At 55.4% G+C, this 13005-nt stretch overlaps 1 protein-coding gene across 1 annotated transcript; it reads right to left on the reverse strand.

The window, feature by feature from the left end:
* Nucleotides 1-1033: 1033 nt before the first annotated feature.
* On the reverse strand, nt 1034-6752 carry LOC148223163 (maestro heat-like repeat-containing protein family member 7). Its single transcript, XM_088167509.1, has 15 exons — nt 6635-6752; nt 6215-6279; nt 5547-6101; nt 5238-5416; nt 4871-5006; nt 4454-4641; nt 4234-4371; nt 3840-3954; nt 3537-3668; nt 3115-3291; nt 2838-2993; nt 2607-2708; nt 2187-2289; nt 1874-1930; nt 1034-1562 (listed from the first exon to the last, which is right to left on the reverse strand). The coding sequence occupies exons 1-15, from the start codon at nt 6750-6752 to the stop codon at nt 1426-1428; spliced, it is 2358 nt and encodes a 785-aa protein (XP_088023635.1). The 3' UTR covers nt 1034-1425.
* Between the last annotated feature and the right edge of the window lie 6253 nt (nt 6753-13005).

A 13005-nucleotide genomic window follows, 5' to 3' on the forward strand; every position in this document is an offset into this window, starting at 1 on the left:
TTGCAATACAGCCACTCCAGCTCGAGCTCATCTCCCTTCCCCCGGGTGGGTTTCCACGTGTCGCTTCGGGCACGCAGCCCCGGGCCCCCTACAAACACGAGCTGCCCGCTGCCTCTTCACGGCCTCAACTCCCGCCGGCGGTCTCGGCAGCCAAACCAGGCTGTTGCCAGCCAGAGAGCAGAGCCCTGTTCCCGCAGGAGGCTCTGGTGAGCACCTTCCAGGACTCTGCTCTGTGCCCACAGCACTTCTCATGCTCACTCAGAACGCTCTGGGGACAGTAGAGCACAAGCTGGCCGGCTCTGGGCTCAGCAGAACCCAAACTCAGGCAGGCGCAGGGAGACGCAGCGGCTGTTTTGCAGCCATGCCCAAGAGAGATGGAAGGGTACCCTGCCTCTGGTCTCACTCGTTGGGTTTCTGACTGGGTCTGAGGCAGGGGCTGCCATTCCTCTCTTGTGGGGAGACCAGAACCCCCAGAACCTCACCCAGCGTGCAGGCACTGCCTGACAGCGCTCCGTCCCCTGGGATGGTCGCGCCTCTGAGTCTCAGCCACTCCGCCACTACTGCTACTGCTGCTGCTGCTTCATGTGCTTTTAGGCACACTCAAAGCTCACTGTTAGGCCACGTTGGCCTCCGGTTCTTCCCTTTTCCCATCCCTGTGTAGGGATGGAGCATTGCTGTGCTCTTCAGGCTGCTGTGCTGGGGCAGCTGCAGGCCCTTTGAACAGCCCGAGCAATCTGCCCACCAATCCACTATCTGGCTTTGCAGCCATTGTGAATAAAGAGGCCTTGAGAAAGCTCCGAGTTAACAAGTCCAGGTGCCAGACAGTCTTTCTGTGGTTTGCTGGCTTATTTTGACTTTTGTACACATGAGAAATGGACTTTGGCACTTGAAGTCTTAAAAGCTTTCGTGAGACTCAGCTGCTTACTGCTTACTCTGTCTGTGCACAGAACATAGCATGGAAGAGAAGGGCAGCAGGGCCCTGTGTGTCCCAGGGCTCAGGTTTGGCGCCGCTTTGGATCCACAGAGACGTGGGTAAAGTGAACAAACCAAACTTTATTAAGGGAAGGCGAAGCGAAGGGGTGAGCTGGGAGGTAAAAAAGGGGATGGGCAGGGCCTGAGGAACGGAGGGAGGGAGCTGCCAACGGGCAGAGAGAAAGCAGAAGCTCCTGGAGCTTCCCACAGGCTCAGCTGTGACCAGCACGAGCTGTGCCTGGAGCTCCAGCTGGTCCCCTGTGCTCTGCAGCTGCAAGGGAACGCGAAGCGAAGGGGTGAGCTGGGAGGTAAAAAAGGGGATGGGCAGGGCCTCAGGAATGGAGGGGGAGGAAGCTGCCAACAGCGAGGGAGACGGCAGAAGCTCCTGGAGCTTCCCACAGGCTCAGCTGTGACCAGCACGAGCTGTGCCTGGAGCTCCAGCTGGTCCCATCTTCAACGGGAACCAGAGGTCGCCGAAGAACACCGGTCCTCCTGATCCAGCAGAAGTTCGGCACATCTTCCGTCGAACGTCAGCTGGATGAACTGGCTCAAGAAGGAGGGGCTCTCGTCTTCCCTCAGGGCTTGAAGGGCTGCAAGAGAGAAGAACAGAGCCACAGTCAGAGGCTGGATTGCGGGAATCCAAGGGAATCCTGCCAGGGCCATCCCAAACAGATCCTGCCATGGCCACGAGGGAGCGGGAGACAAGGCCAGAAGGTGCTGGCCACGGATCGCCCCCCGTGTCCCTGAAAGCTGTCGGTGCTCGGCCCACGCCGGCCCTGGTCCGCACAGGGAGCAGAGCCCTCCGCAGCCCGGGCAGGGATTGGAGCTCCGTGCCCGCCATTTGCAGCCGCCCCCGGCGGCCCCCGCTGCCACGAGGACGAGGGCGGCTGCCCTCACTCACCCTCGCTGAGGACCTGGAGCTCCTCCTTCTGTCCCAGCAGGAGCGTTCCGGCGAGTCCTGGCAACACAGAGCCCGTGGCGGCCCCAGCGGCACAGCTGCCCCCCACGGGCGCTGCCAGCCCTGCGGCCACACGGCCTCGTCCCCCGGCAGGGCTCAGCCCGGGCCCCTGCCCACGGTGCCGCCCAAGGGCGCGGCTGCGGGAGGGCAGGCGGGGCTGCGCCGCGCCGGGCCCGGCTCCCGCTGCCGGGGCAGCAGCCGGGCGGGGAGGCGGGGAGGCGGGGAGGCGGGGAGGGCCGGCGGGCTGGCGGCTCACCGATGAACCTGACGGCCGCCCGTCGCAGGCGCTGCTGGGGGTTCTGCAGGCACGGTAGGGCCCAGCGCAGGTGCTCGGCCGCTCGGCTCTCGTCCTCCAGCAGCTGCGGAGAGCGCCAGGAGGGAAGGCTTGGCGCGGGCTCTGCCCCTCTGCCGGGCGCTGCCTGCGCCCAGCCCCGGCCTCCCCGGCCCGCACAGCGCCGAGGCCCGGCTGGGCCGGGGCTCCGCGGGCACCTGGCTCGGGGCCGGAGGAGCCCGGCCAGGAGCCCTCCCGCCCCAGGCGAGGGAGCAGCGTGCGGGGCGCAGGCTGGCTGCCCTGGGTGCGGCGCTGGGCAGGGCCACAGCTGCCGGCCCCGCACCCTGAGCTCCGAGGGCAGGGGGCTTCTCCAGCCTGCGGCCGGGGCTTCCAGGCTGGCCTTACCAGGCGCTCGGCGAAATTCATGCGCCTCTCCTGGGTCAGCGGCTCCTCGAGATCTCTCCTGCTCAGGAACCGTGCCGCACAAAGCAGGGTTTCGCGAGAGGCCTGGGGAGCAGCAGAGAGCCGGAGGTGGCACCGGAGCGCGGGACACGGCACTCGCGTCCCTGTGCAAGGCCAGGGCAGGAGGCAGCCGAGCCCCCGGCCAGGGATGCAGCAGCTGACACGAAACCTCACCTCCGCCACGCGCTGGTTCTCGTCGTGCCAGCGCAAGAAGAGTGGAAGCAGGCTCTGGTTCACAGTTCTCGTGAGAGCCTTTTTCCCCTCTTCCACTACCAGCTCCATCACCTTGCGGAAGAGCTGGATGGAGAGCAGCTGCACACGGCTGTTGTCCTGGAGGAAAGGAGAAGACCTCAGCACTGACTACGCTGGGCCCAGCAGGGCAAAGGCCCAAAACTGCCCAGGGCACAAAGTTCCCGGGCAGCATCCAGTGCCCGTGGACACAGAGCCTTACGTTCTCAAAGTGTGGCAGGAGTGACTCAGTCAGTTTCAGGGCAGTGGCACTGGATATCTTGAGGTCTTTTTCCTGGAGCATGTGGGTGAGCACAGAGAGGGTCATCGCAACCATCTCTCCATCTGGATCAGCCAGCTGCTTCACCAGGAGATGACACAGGCTGCATATTCCTCCGCTCTGTGTGCAACACAAGGCTGTGCTGTGAAATCCTGGAGGGCTGCAGCACCAACAGCGCCCTGGCCCTGCAACCCCACTCAGCTGCATCAGGGCCCAGAGGCCTGTGCCGAGGCAGCTGAACTGGGAGGCAGGAGAGCTGGGAGCAGCTGCCTCAGCTGCTGAATCCCAGGCAAACCCAAGGGGCTGCGTTCCCCAGCCCCACGCTGCCAGCGCGGCTTCAGCCACTGCCCCCTTCTCACCAGCGAGGGCTCCTTGCTGAGCACCACGAGGCCTCTGAGCTGCAGGCGCAGCCTGTCCCTGCTCTCGCTCGGCAGGTGCCTGGACATGACCAGCAGGGCACCGTGCCCGTGTTTGCTCAAGTCCAGACACTCCAGGAGCTGAAAGGCACAGGGCAGTGACAGGGGACAGGCCGGCAGGAGCGAGGAACCGCCCAGGGCCGGGCCCAGGCAGAAGCGCCGGACGCGCGCCCCGTGCCAGGCGGCCGCAGCTCCGAGAGGCCAGAGAGCTGGGATGCAACTCAGGCAGGAAGCGCTGGCCCTCAGGCTCACCTCCACAAAGAACGCCAGGACAGGCAGATCCCAGCGTGGCTGCTTCCAGATGAGCAGGCTGAGCAGGTGCTCGGCGATGCAGGAACACAAGGGTCTCAAGCTACGGCGCATTTCCCTGGCAGGGGGAGAAAGGCACCGAGGCCCTGAGCCAGGCAGGCAGAGCTCTGCCAGGAGTGACTGACAGAGGTGTGATGATTGCCCAGCACCCTGCGAGGGCACTGGGCCCTTTGGGAAGCGGCTGCTCCTGGGCACCCTCCTCTCCCAGCCTTTTCCAGTCTGCTCGGCCGTTCCTTGGTGCCAAGGCCCCCTCACCCACAACCACGGGGACGGTGTGGGGCACTCCGGGCACAGGGCACCAGTGCTGCTGGTGCTGGTGGGGAGACGGGGGTCTCACCTGGCCAGCAGACCCACTGCATAGTGCTGGGTGCCGGCACAGAGCATGGTGTCCCAGACCCGCTTGTGCTCCAGAGCCACCAGCTTTTTGTCACAGCCCAGTTGGGAGAACAGAGCCTTCATGGTCTGCACTGCAAACCTGTGTGCAGAACAAAGGCCAGGTCACGCTGGGAGCACTGGCCCTGGCCACAAGGGCACGGGAAGGACAGGGCGACTGGAACCTGTTTGGGTTGCTGGGAAGGCGGTGTTCTTCCCGGCATGTTGTCCAGAAATTCTCAACTTCCTGTGACATCTGCTCTGTGGTGCTGAAAATTTGGAAGAGCAGAGCCACGAACAGATGGGTAGAATAAAGGAGTATTGCGGTGTGCCACTGAGGCACACGGATCATCACCCACAGCACCACAGTTGCCTGCAAAAGACAAAGCGCCCCGAGGCAGCGCTCAGTGCCGAGGTGTCCGTGTGGCAGGGCCCCAGGAGAGACACAGGGGGAGCTCCCGGCCTGCTGCCCCTGAGCCTGCCCCTAGCCCAGCTTTCAGCCCAGCCCCTGAGGCTGGGGGCTGCAGGGCACTGGGCAGAGCATGGAGAGCTGCTGGAGAGGCCACCTGGAGGGCGAGCAAAGGCCAGTTGCATAAACTCACAGCCAGGGCAAAGATGGCCTCGTTGTCCTCTCTGGAGAAGAACATGCCGTCCTCCATCACAGAGAGCAGCGCTGCAAGCACCTCCTGCACTGCCAGTCCCGATGAGCCGATGGTTGTCCACATCAGGGCGGCAGCTCTGTGGGACCAGAGCCGCGCATCAGTACCACGCCCTGCACAGCTGCCCGGGGTCGGGTGACAGAGCCCTGGCGCCCTGAGGGGCAGGGAGGGAGCACGGCAGCAGGAACAGTGGGGCCCAAGGACCCCGGAGCTCTCTGCCTGTCTGGCAGAGCCCACTGGACAGGCTGCACAGAGCGATGGCCCTACAGGCCAGGGAGCCCTGAGCTCTCGAGGCAGCTGTGCCCCGTACCTGTCACACGATGGGGCACAGTGCAGGAGGCTCATCACCACGTTAGCAGCGTGTTCTTCAGCCAGTGTCACAAAGTAATTTTCCAGCCCGATATCCATAGTCATAGAGGACACAAGTCTCTGGTGAATGTCCTTCACCATGGCCGGCACCTGGACGAGGCACGGGGAGGACTTGGAGCGCTGTCCAAGGCAGCAACTTCCGCAGCTTCCACCAAGAAGCTCTTCCCTTCCCACTGCACTGTGCTGGCCTCAAAGGCTGAAGGGGCACATGATCGTGGGAGGCCTTCAGCCCTGGCCCCAGGGTGCTTACCTGCTGCGGAGAAAAAACACCCTTCTCCTGGAAGAAATCCAGAGCAGGAGCAGGAATGGCAGTCTCAGTGGCTGGGAGGTCAGTCTCTGAGCTGTCCCATGTGAGAGTGTCTGTGCTGGCCGTGTCCTCAGTCTGGGCCATGTCCTCACTCTGGGCCATGTCCTCAGTCTGGGCCGTGTCCTCAGTCTGGGCCATGTCCTCAGTCTGGGCCATGTCCTCAGTCTGGGCCATGTCCTCACTCTGGGCCATGTCCTCAGTCTGGGCCGTGTCCTCAATCTGGGCCATGTCCTCAGTCTGGGCCATGTCCTCAGTCTGGGCCATGTCCTCAATCTGGGCCATGTCCTCAGACTGGGCCATGTTCTCAGTCTGGACCGTGTCAGCCTTTGCCATGCCCTCAGCTGTTGCCCTGGCAGCGCTTTCTGCACTTGCAGAGGACGCTGTGCTGGCTCTAGGCCCTGCCTGCAGCTGGGTCAGCCTGGAGTCAGGCTCAGCCGTGTCCTCGGTTGCTGTGGCCCTGGTCCTCCTACGCCGAATGCGCAGGAACTTCCGCAGCACCTGCAGCAGAACGAAGGGCGGGAAGGGAGGGACGCTCCATGGAGTGCTCCAAGCGCGGTGCTGGGCCGAGCAGTGACAGCAGGCCCGGCCCAGGTGGGGATGGCCGCAGGTACCTGCACAGCTCTACGGAAGCGGCCACGAGCGGGGTCCTGCTCCTGTGTCCGGTCCTTCCCTGCATCTGGCACAGAGCGAGCACAGCCAGAGCTGAGGGGCCGTGGGAGAGGCCGGAGAACGCAGCCCAGCCCTGCGCTCCCTGGGCAGGGACAGCCCCCAGATGGCCAGGGATGGAGCATGGCCACTAGAGGGGCAGCCCTGGCCCGTGTTCCGTCCTGTCTCTGGGCATGTCCAGAGGGGATGGGATGGGATGGGATGGGATGGGATGGGATGGGATGGGATGGGATGGGATGGGATGGGATGGGATGGGATGGGATGGGATGGGATGGGATGGGATGGGATGGGATGGGGTGGGATGGGATGGGATGGGGCCAACCTGGCTGTGAGCCCCAGCCCTGTGGCCCAGCTCTGCCACTCACCGTCCTGCAGGATCTCCAACTGCTCCAGTTCTTGAGGCTGCTGTGCTGGGGCAGCTGCAGGGCCATTCTTCTTTTTCCCCCGACGCGTCTTGAAGAAGCTGAGCATTCTGCCCGCCATCTTCCTGTCTTACCTCGAGGGCACTTTCGAGACAGATGCCTCGGAAAGGTCAGAGTCCGGGAGCGCCGCAGTCACTCCTTGAAGGTGCCTGCGACAGAGAAGCCTCAGGAAGGCTACAGGACAGCAAGTCCTGCACTCTGGTCTCGAGGGCTCCTGCCACAATGACAGGAGACTCCTCGTGAAGGATTGAAGTCACCAATTCCTACGGCCTGGCCACGAGGGCACTGGCCGCAGGGATGGTAGATGCCTCGGAAAAGGTTCCGAGTCACCGAGTGGCGCAGTCTGGCCACAAGGCCAGCCACAGGGATGGATGGGAGATGCCTCGGGAAAGCTCCGGGTCAGGCACAAACGAGTTGGCTGTGCGGGGGCTCCTCACAGCACCGCTCTCTCCGTCCTGTCCCGTCGCGTGCACCGAGCACTCTGGCGTGGCCGCGCCACTGCCAGCACCTATGTCACCGTGTGTCACAAAGGGCTGCTTGGACACCGTGTTCCACCTGTTCCATGGTGTCTGTGCTGTACTGTGTCACAAAGGGCCCTTGGACATGCTGCCACGGGGCCGCCCCCAGCCCACCCGAAGTGCCCCAGTGTCTGTGACAGCCTGAGACACACCGAGACCGGCCAAGTGCTCAGAGAAGGACTCTCCACGGTGCCTGGCCCGCACAGCCCAGCTCGGTGCTGGGCCTGGAGCACAGCAGCTTCCAGCCAGCAAGAGGCAAACGCATCTTGCCAAGAGTTAAAAACACACCAGATAGGGAAAATGGCATTAGTGTGTGGAATAAAGGCCTTTGAATTCACAGCTCTCCAAGAGAGCTTTGGGGCTCTCAGCTGGGCAGAGATGATGTGGCTCACACCTGTGCTGAAATGGGGGAACACACCCTGCTGCAGGTGCTTGGCTTGGTCTCCGCAGGCCCAGGCAGATGCCAAAGCTGCTCTTCACAGCCTTCTCCCTTCCCTCGCCCCTCTGCCCCTCTGAGCGCAAGGAGCCTCAAGGAGGCCCTGAAAGGAGCACAGGAAGCCAAAGGAAGGCAGCTGCACCTACCTCACTGGGGGCTCCTGGGGGAGCACCGTCCATGAGTAGCAAGCATCTCCTCCAAAGGCATTTCCCCACGTTTGTACATGTCCTGGGGTACACCAACACGCGCTTAGGAAAACGTGGCAAGGCTGAATTACTTCTGGTCCTTGCAATACAGCCACTCCAGCTCGAGCTCATCTCCCTTCCCCCGGGTGGGTTTCCACGTGTCGCTTCGGGCACGCAGCCCCGGGCCCCCTACAAACACGAGCTGCCCGCTGCCTCTTCACGGCCTCAACTCCCGCCGGCGGTCTCGGCAGCCAAACCAGGCTGTTGCCAGCCAGAGAGCAGAGCCCTGTTCCCGCAGGAGGCTCTGGTGAGCACCTTCCAGGACTCTGCTCTGTGCCCACAGCACTTCTCATGCTCACTCAGAACGCTCTGGGGACAGTAGAGCACAAGCTGGCCGGCTCTGGGCTCAGCAGAACCCAAACTCAGGCAGGCGCAGGGAGACGCAGCGGCTGTTTTGCAGCCATGCCCAAGAGAGATGGAAGGGTACCCTGCCTCTGGTCTCACTCGTTGGGTTTCTGACTGGGTCTGAGGCAGGGGCTGCCATTCCTCTCTTGTGGGGAGACCAGAACCCCCAGAACCTCACCCAGCGTGCAGGCACTGCCTGACAGCGCTCCGTCCCCTGGGATGGTCGCGCCTCTGAGTCTCAGCCACTCCGCCACTACTGCTACTGCTGCTGCTGCTTCATGTGCTTTTAGGCACACTCAAAGCTCACTGTTAGGCCACGTTGGCCTCCGGTTCCTCCCTTTTCCCATCCCTGTGTAGGGATGGAGCATTGCTGTGCTCTTCAGGCTGCTCTGCTGGGGCAGCTGCAGGCCCTTTGAACAGCCCAGGCAATCTGCCCACCAATCCACTATCTGGCTTTGCAGCCATTGTGAATAAAGAGGCCTTGAGAAAGCTCCGAGTTAACAAGTCCAGGTGCCAGACAGTCTTTCTGTGGTTTGCTGGCTTATTTTGACTTTTGTACACATGAGAAATGGACTTTGGCACTTGAAGTCTTAAAAGCTTTCGTGAGACTCAGATGCTTACTTTGCTGAACGTGCAGTGTGATGCATTATTATATCTCAAGTTTTTTGCATGTGTTTTTAATGAACTTCATCTTCTAATTTGTATACTGCGCTTCAAAGTTTGAATAATTCCAGGGTATTTCTATGTGAGGAAACATTGGTGTTAAGACAGTCCTTTTGCTGCATATCAAGTCATTCTCGCAGCAACTGAGAGTCCACAGAAAGAAAAAGCGTACAAACAAAGTGCTTCTTGTCTTTCTGGGATACCCTTGTCCGGAATCCATCCTTCACTTGATCTTTACACTTACTTTTATTACCATTGTTTGTTTTTTTTTTTAGTGTACTATTAATTTTCCATGGACAGCAATATTCATTTCATACCTGTTTGTATATTATGCCTGCTTTTAAAAATGGCAAAAGTAAAAATTTAAAATGTTTTATGAATGCCTGAAGGCCCCTCATTAATAACCACATTGTGTTATAGAGCAGTTCTGCCAAATAAACCTTACACCATTAGTATCTATTGAGTTGTCTTGGCAACAAAAGAAGGAATCTCACCTCACAGCACAACCGTGCTCAATGCCCTGTTTGTGACTGATTACAGTTACTTATCTGCTACCATATATGAAATGTGTGGTGATTTCAGGATGGGATTTTCATTCTGGATATGTAGGATTTGCAGTCTTCAATCTTCTGGAAACATTATGCATAGACTGATTTGCTTTGCTAGGTTCTAGCCATGCTCAGCTCTGGTTTTTCAAGTTTTACCATTAGTGGCCTCTCAAGGGTTTTACTAAAGTCTCTCAGAGGCGTCTCAGAGCCATTTTCATATTTTCCCCTTTTTGTATTTCATGTAGTTTTCTTTGTATAGAACGCAAATGCACACTACAAACAAACTGTTCAGAGCAGCTAAACTTGAAGGGATCAAATAATTTTTTTTCCTTGGTTCACCTTCTCTGTTAAGATTATTAAAGCCGCTCTGAGTCTTAGCTTTTCACAGAGTATTTTAAAAATTATTGGGTTAGATAGAATGTGAAAACTTATAGGAGAGAGAGTGAGATCGATCTGTCTCTGAGCAGTTTCTTGCAGCAATGGCAGCTCTTTAAACTGTAGTATTCCACTATCTAAGAGTGCTTCTCATCCGTTGTATTGCCCTTTCCTGCAGTCGTTTTTCACAATTAATCAAAAAATCCTAGAATATCCCGCATTGAAAGGGATGCACAGGACAGCCACAAGAAACCCACCACGTGCCTTAGAGCATATAGTCCAAACACTCCTTGAACTCTGGCACATTTGGTGCTGTGACCGCTTCCTGTCCTTTTTCTCTTCTTTTCTATGGTCCCAGGTGTCCAGTGCTCTATTGAATAAAGAATCTGATAAATAAACATAAGCAAATTATGGAGGTCTTTGAAAAAACAGGCCTCACTTCCTTCGTTCCCTTTAAAAAATAAATCCTACCTTCCCCTGCCTTTTATCCACTTTTGACAGAGGTAAGGCTCATGGATAGAAGCAATGATACCTTTTGATAGCAAGGACAAAATACATCCTTCAGAAACATGGCAATTATCATGACATCAGTCCCTCTCCTGGCATAGTCAAAAAAGACTGTAGTCCAGAAGTCAAAATTTCACTCACTCTGAATGTTAACATGAAGGAACAATATCCTTGGAGCTCCTCAGTACTGAAAGGTCGTTACTCTGAGGTAAAGATCACAGAAATTCTCAACTATGACGACTTGCTCAAAAAGAGAGGATGTGTAGTGAGAATTTTTACAGGTTCTCCAGACTTCATCCCTACAGAATTTCCAGGGTAAAGATGCACATCAGAAATACAAGTTAGTTCTCAGTTGTGATATTCCCTGGCTGTGAAGATTTCAGGATTCTTGGAAATGCATTTGCAAACAACTGACTCACCATAAACCTTCTTGGAGGTCTGTACTTCTAACTGATTCTGTAACCTGAAGAAACCTTATTCATTTTAAGTCCTAAAGAAGACTAACTTTTCTTTGTGAGCAGCACCCTGAAGGCAATATGTCTTGCAGACCATGCTAAGTAAATGAGCTGCCTGAAAAAACTATCTCTTGTGCATATTCCTGCTTTCTACAGAAATGGCACCCTGTGAAAAGGTGTTTGAAGGACTGATTGATCAGCATCTTTAATGTCCATAACAACTTCAAATAAAAAAGCTCAAAAGGAGAACTTGATATTTGGTGCTTTACAACTTCTTTTTTTCACTCACTTAAAGAGGTCTCAGTGCAAATACCTTCAAATCAATGCTCAGGACAGCCTCTTAAAATGTGTTAGCATTAGAGCATTGCCGTTCAGATACAATCTTGCAGTCCAAGAGATGAAAACACACTTTCACATTCGTTGTAGAACATAAGAAATAAAGGAACTGATGATTTCCTTTACCCTCGGCAGCTTGCTGCCTTTAGGACACATAGCATGTTTAGAATAATAGAGTTTTTCTTATCTCTAAGGAGGACTAGGTTTTGTTGTTTGTTTTGGGGTGGGGTTTTTTTGTTTTGTTTTGTTTTGAGGGTTTTTTTGTTATAATAAAAAGCACCAGTCAGTATAGTCTATCCAATCCAGATCTTTCCTCCAGTCCCTTTCTGTCCCTTTCCCTGAGTCTGAGGTCAGAAGTAATTTTTTAATTTGTGGTTGGTTTTTTTCTCTCCCTATTTATCTGCAATTCCCTTTTTCTTTATTCACCCCAAGACAATAAATCACCTTTTCATTTAATCTCTCTCTACAAAAATTTCACTTTTTTCCTTAACTTATAATTGGCTCTCTGTGATACTCATCTAAGAGCAAGTTATATAATGAAGAGCATGGAAAAGACATCCTTACTTCTTAAAAACTTTTCCAAGCCTGGAGCTGTCTTGGCAGTATGTCAGAAAAATGACTCTTGTGTTTATGTTTCCAAGACAGTGTCAGGAAAAAGAAATCAGTCATCTCATGTCTGATTTGTTTAAAAAGGATGCTGCTGTTCCTGGCTGCTATACTATCCAGCCATGTCATGAAGATGGTCATTAGAAGAGTTCTTATGGAAAGAGTCTCTCATACTCATTGTTTGAGTTTCACACAAGCAACCAATAAATCTCCATTGTGGCAACAGTGTTCACAGGAAGCAAGGAAGCACAGCCAGTCCCATTGGCTGCAGATATGTTCTTTCCTCAGAGCTATGTCATCTCTTCCTTGGACACTTTGGAGCGCTCATTTGTAGTGTTTCAGGTATGGCTGGTTGGTTTCCTTACCAAAATTAGTAATCTGCATCATATTTTGTTCTTTTCATATATCCTGAGACATAGCATGATTTCAGAAGATTGTACAGGGAGTGTGGCAGTAGCAGATATTTGATTTGTATCTTACTTTGGTGGCAAAAGCCATTGGTCACTCATTTTCACCCACATGTTATGCCTTTAAATGTTGTGTTGTGAGGTAGATAAAGAGGTACTTGTGGCTGAAAAATCATTTTGAAAGAGAAAGATTTCTCTGTAGCTGGATTAGTTCTCGTGGCTGTATATGCTTTTGCTGTGAGGGTGTCAGAAAGCCTACATGGTAGGAGGGGCAGTGAGGCAAGTATTTCATGCATAATAGAATTATAGAATGGCTTGGGTTGGAAGGGACCTTAAAGATCATCTCATTGCAAACCCCCTGCCGTGGGCAGGGACATCTTCCACTAGTCCAGGTTGCTCAGAGCTCCAGCCAGCTTGGCCTTGAACCCTTCCAGGGGAAAGCCACAGCTTCTGTGGGCAACTGTACCAGTGCCTCACAGGAAAGAATTTCTCCCCACATCCAATCTAAAGCTGCCCTCAGTCAGTTTGAAGCCATTGACCTTCATCCTGTCTCTGCATGCTCTTGAAGGCAGTCCTGATACAGTATGTCCTGCGACCTGCCATGGTAGTAAGGGTCTCTGCATTCTTGTAGGGAAGAGAATCAGAGGTCATTACAGGGCTTTCTTAATGCCTAGGTCATATTTACTGCAATTTTTTTCCCACAGTTTTTTCTGGTTTATTGCATCTACAGACTAGTACTGAAATTGTCAGTGCATTAATTCAGTGGTCCTCATCAATCTCTTGCCCTTGTATCCATGGGTATCCCTCAGATGTACCTGCATTCTAAGTATTTATTTATAGCTACCTTTGAGAGCAGCAAATGGTAGGGAATGT

The sequence above is a fragment of the Sturnus vulgaris genome, chromosome 7 (genome assembly GCF_052056855.1).
Source record: "Sturnus vulgaris isolate bStuVul1 chromosome 7, bStuVul1.hap1, whole genome shotgun sequence".
Lineage (NCBI taxonomy): Eukaryota > Metazoa > Chordata > Aves > Passeriformes > Sturnidae > Sturnus > Sturnus vulgaris.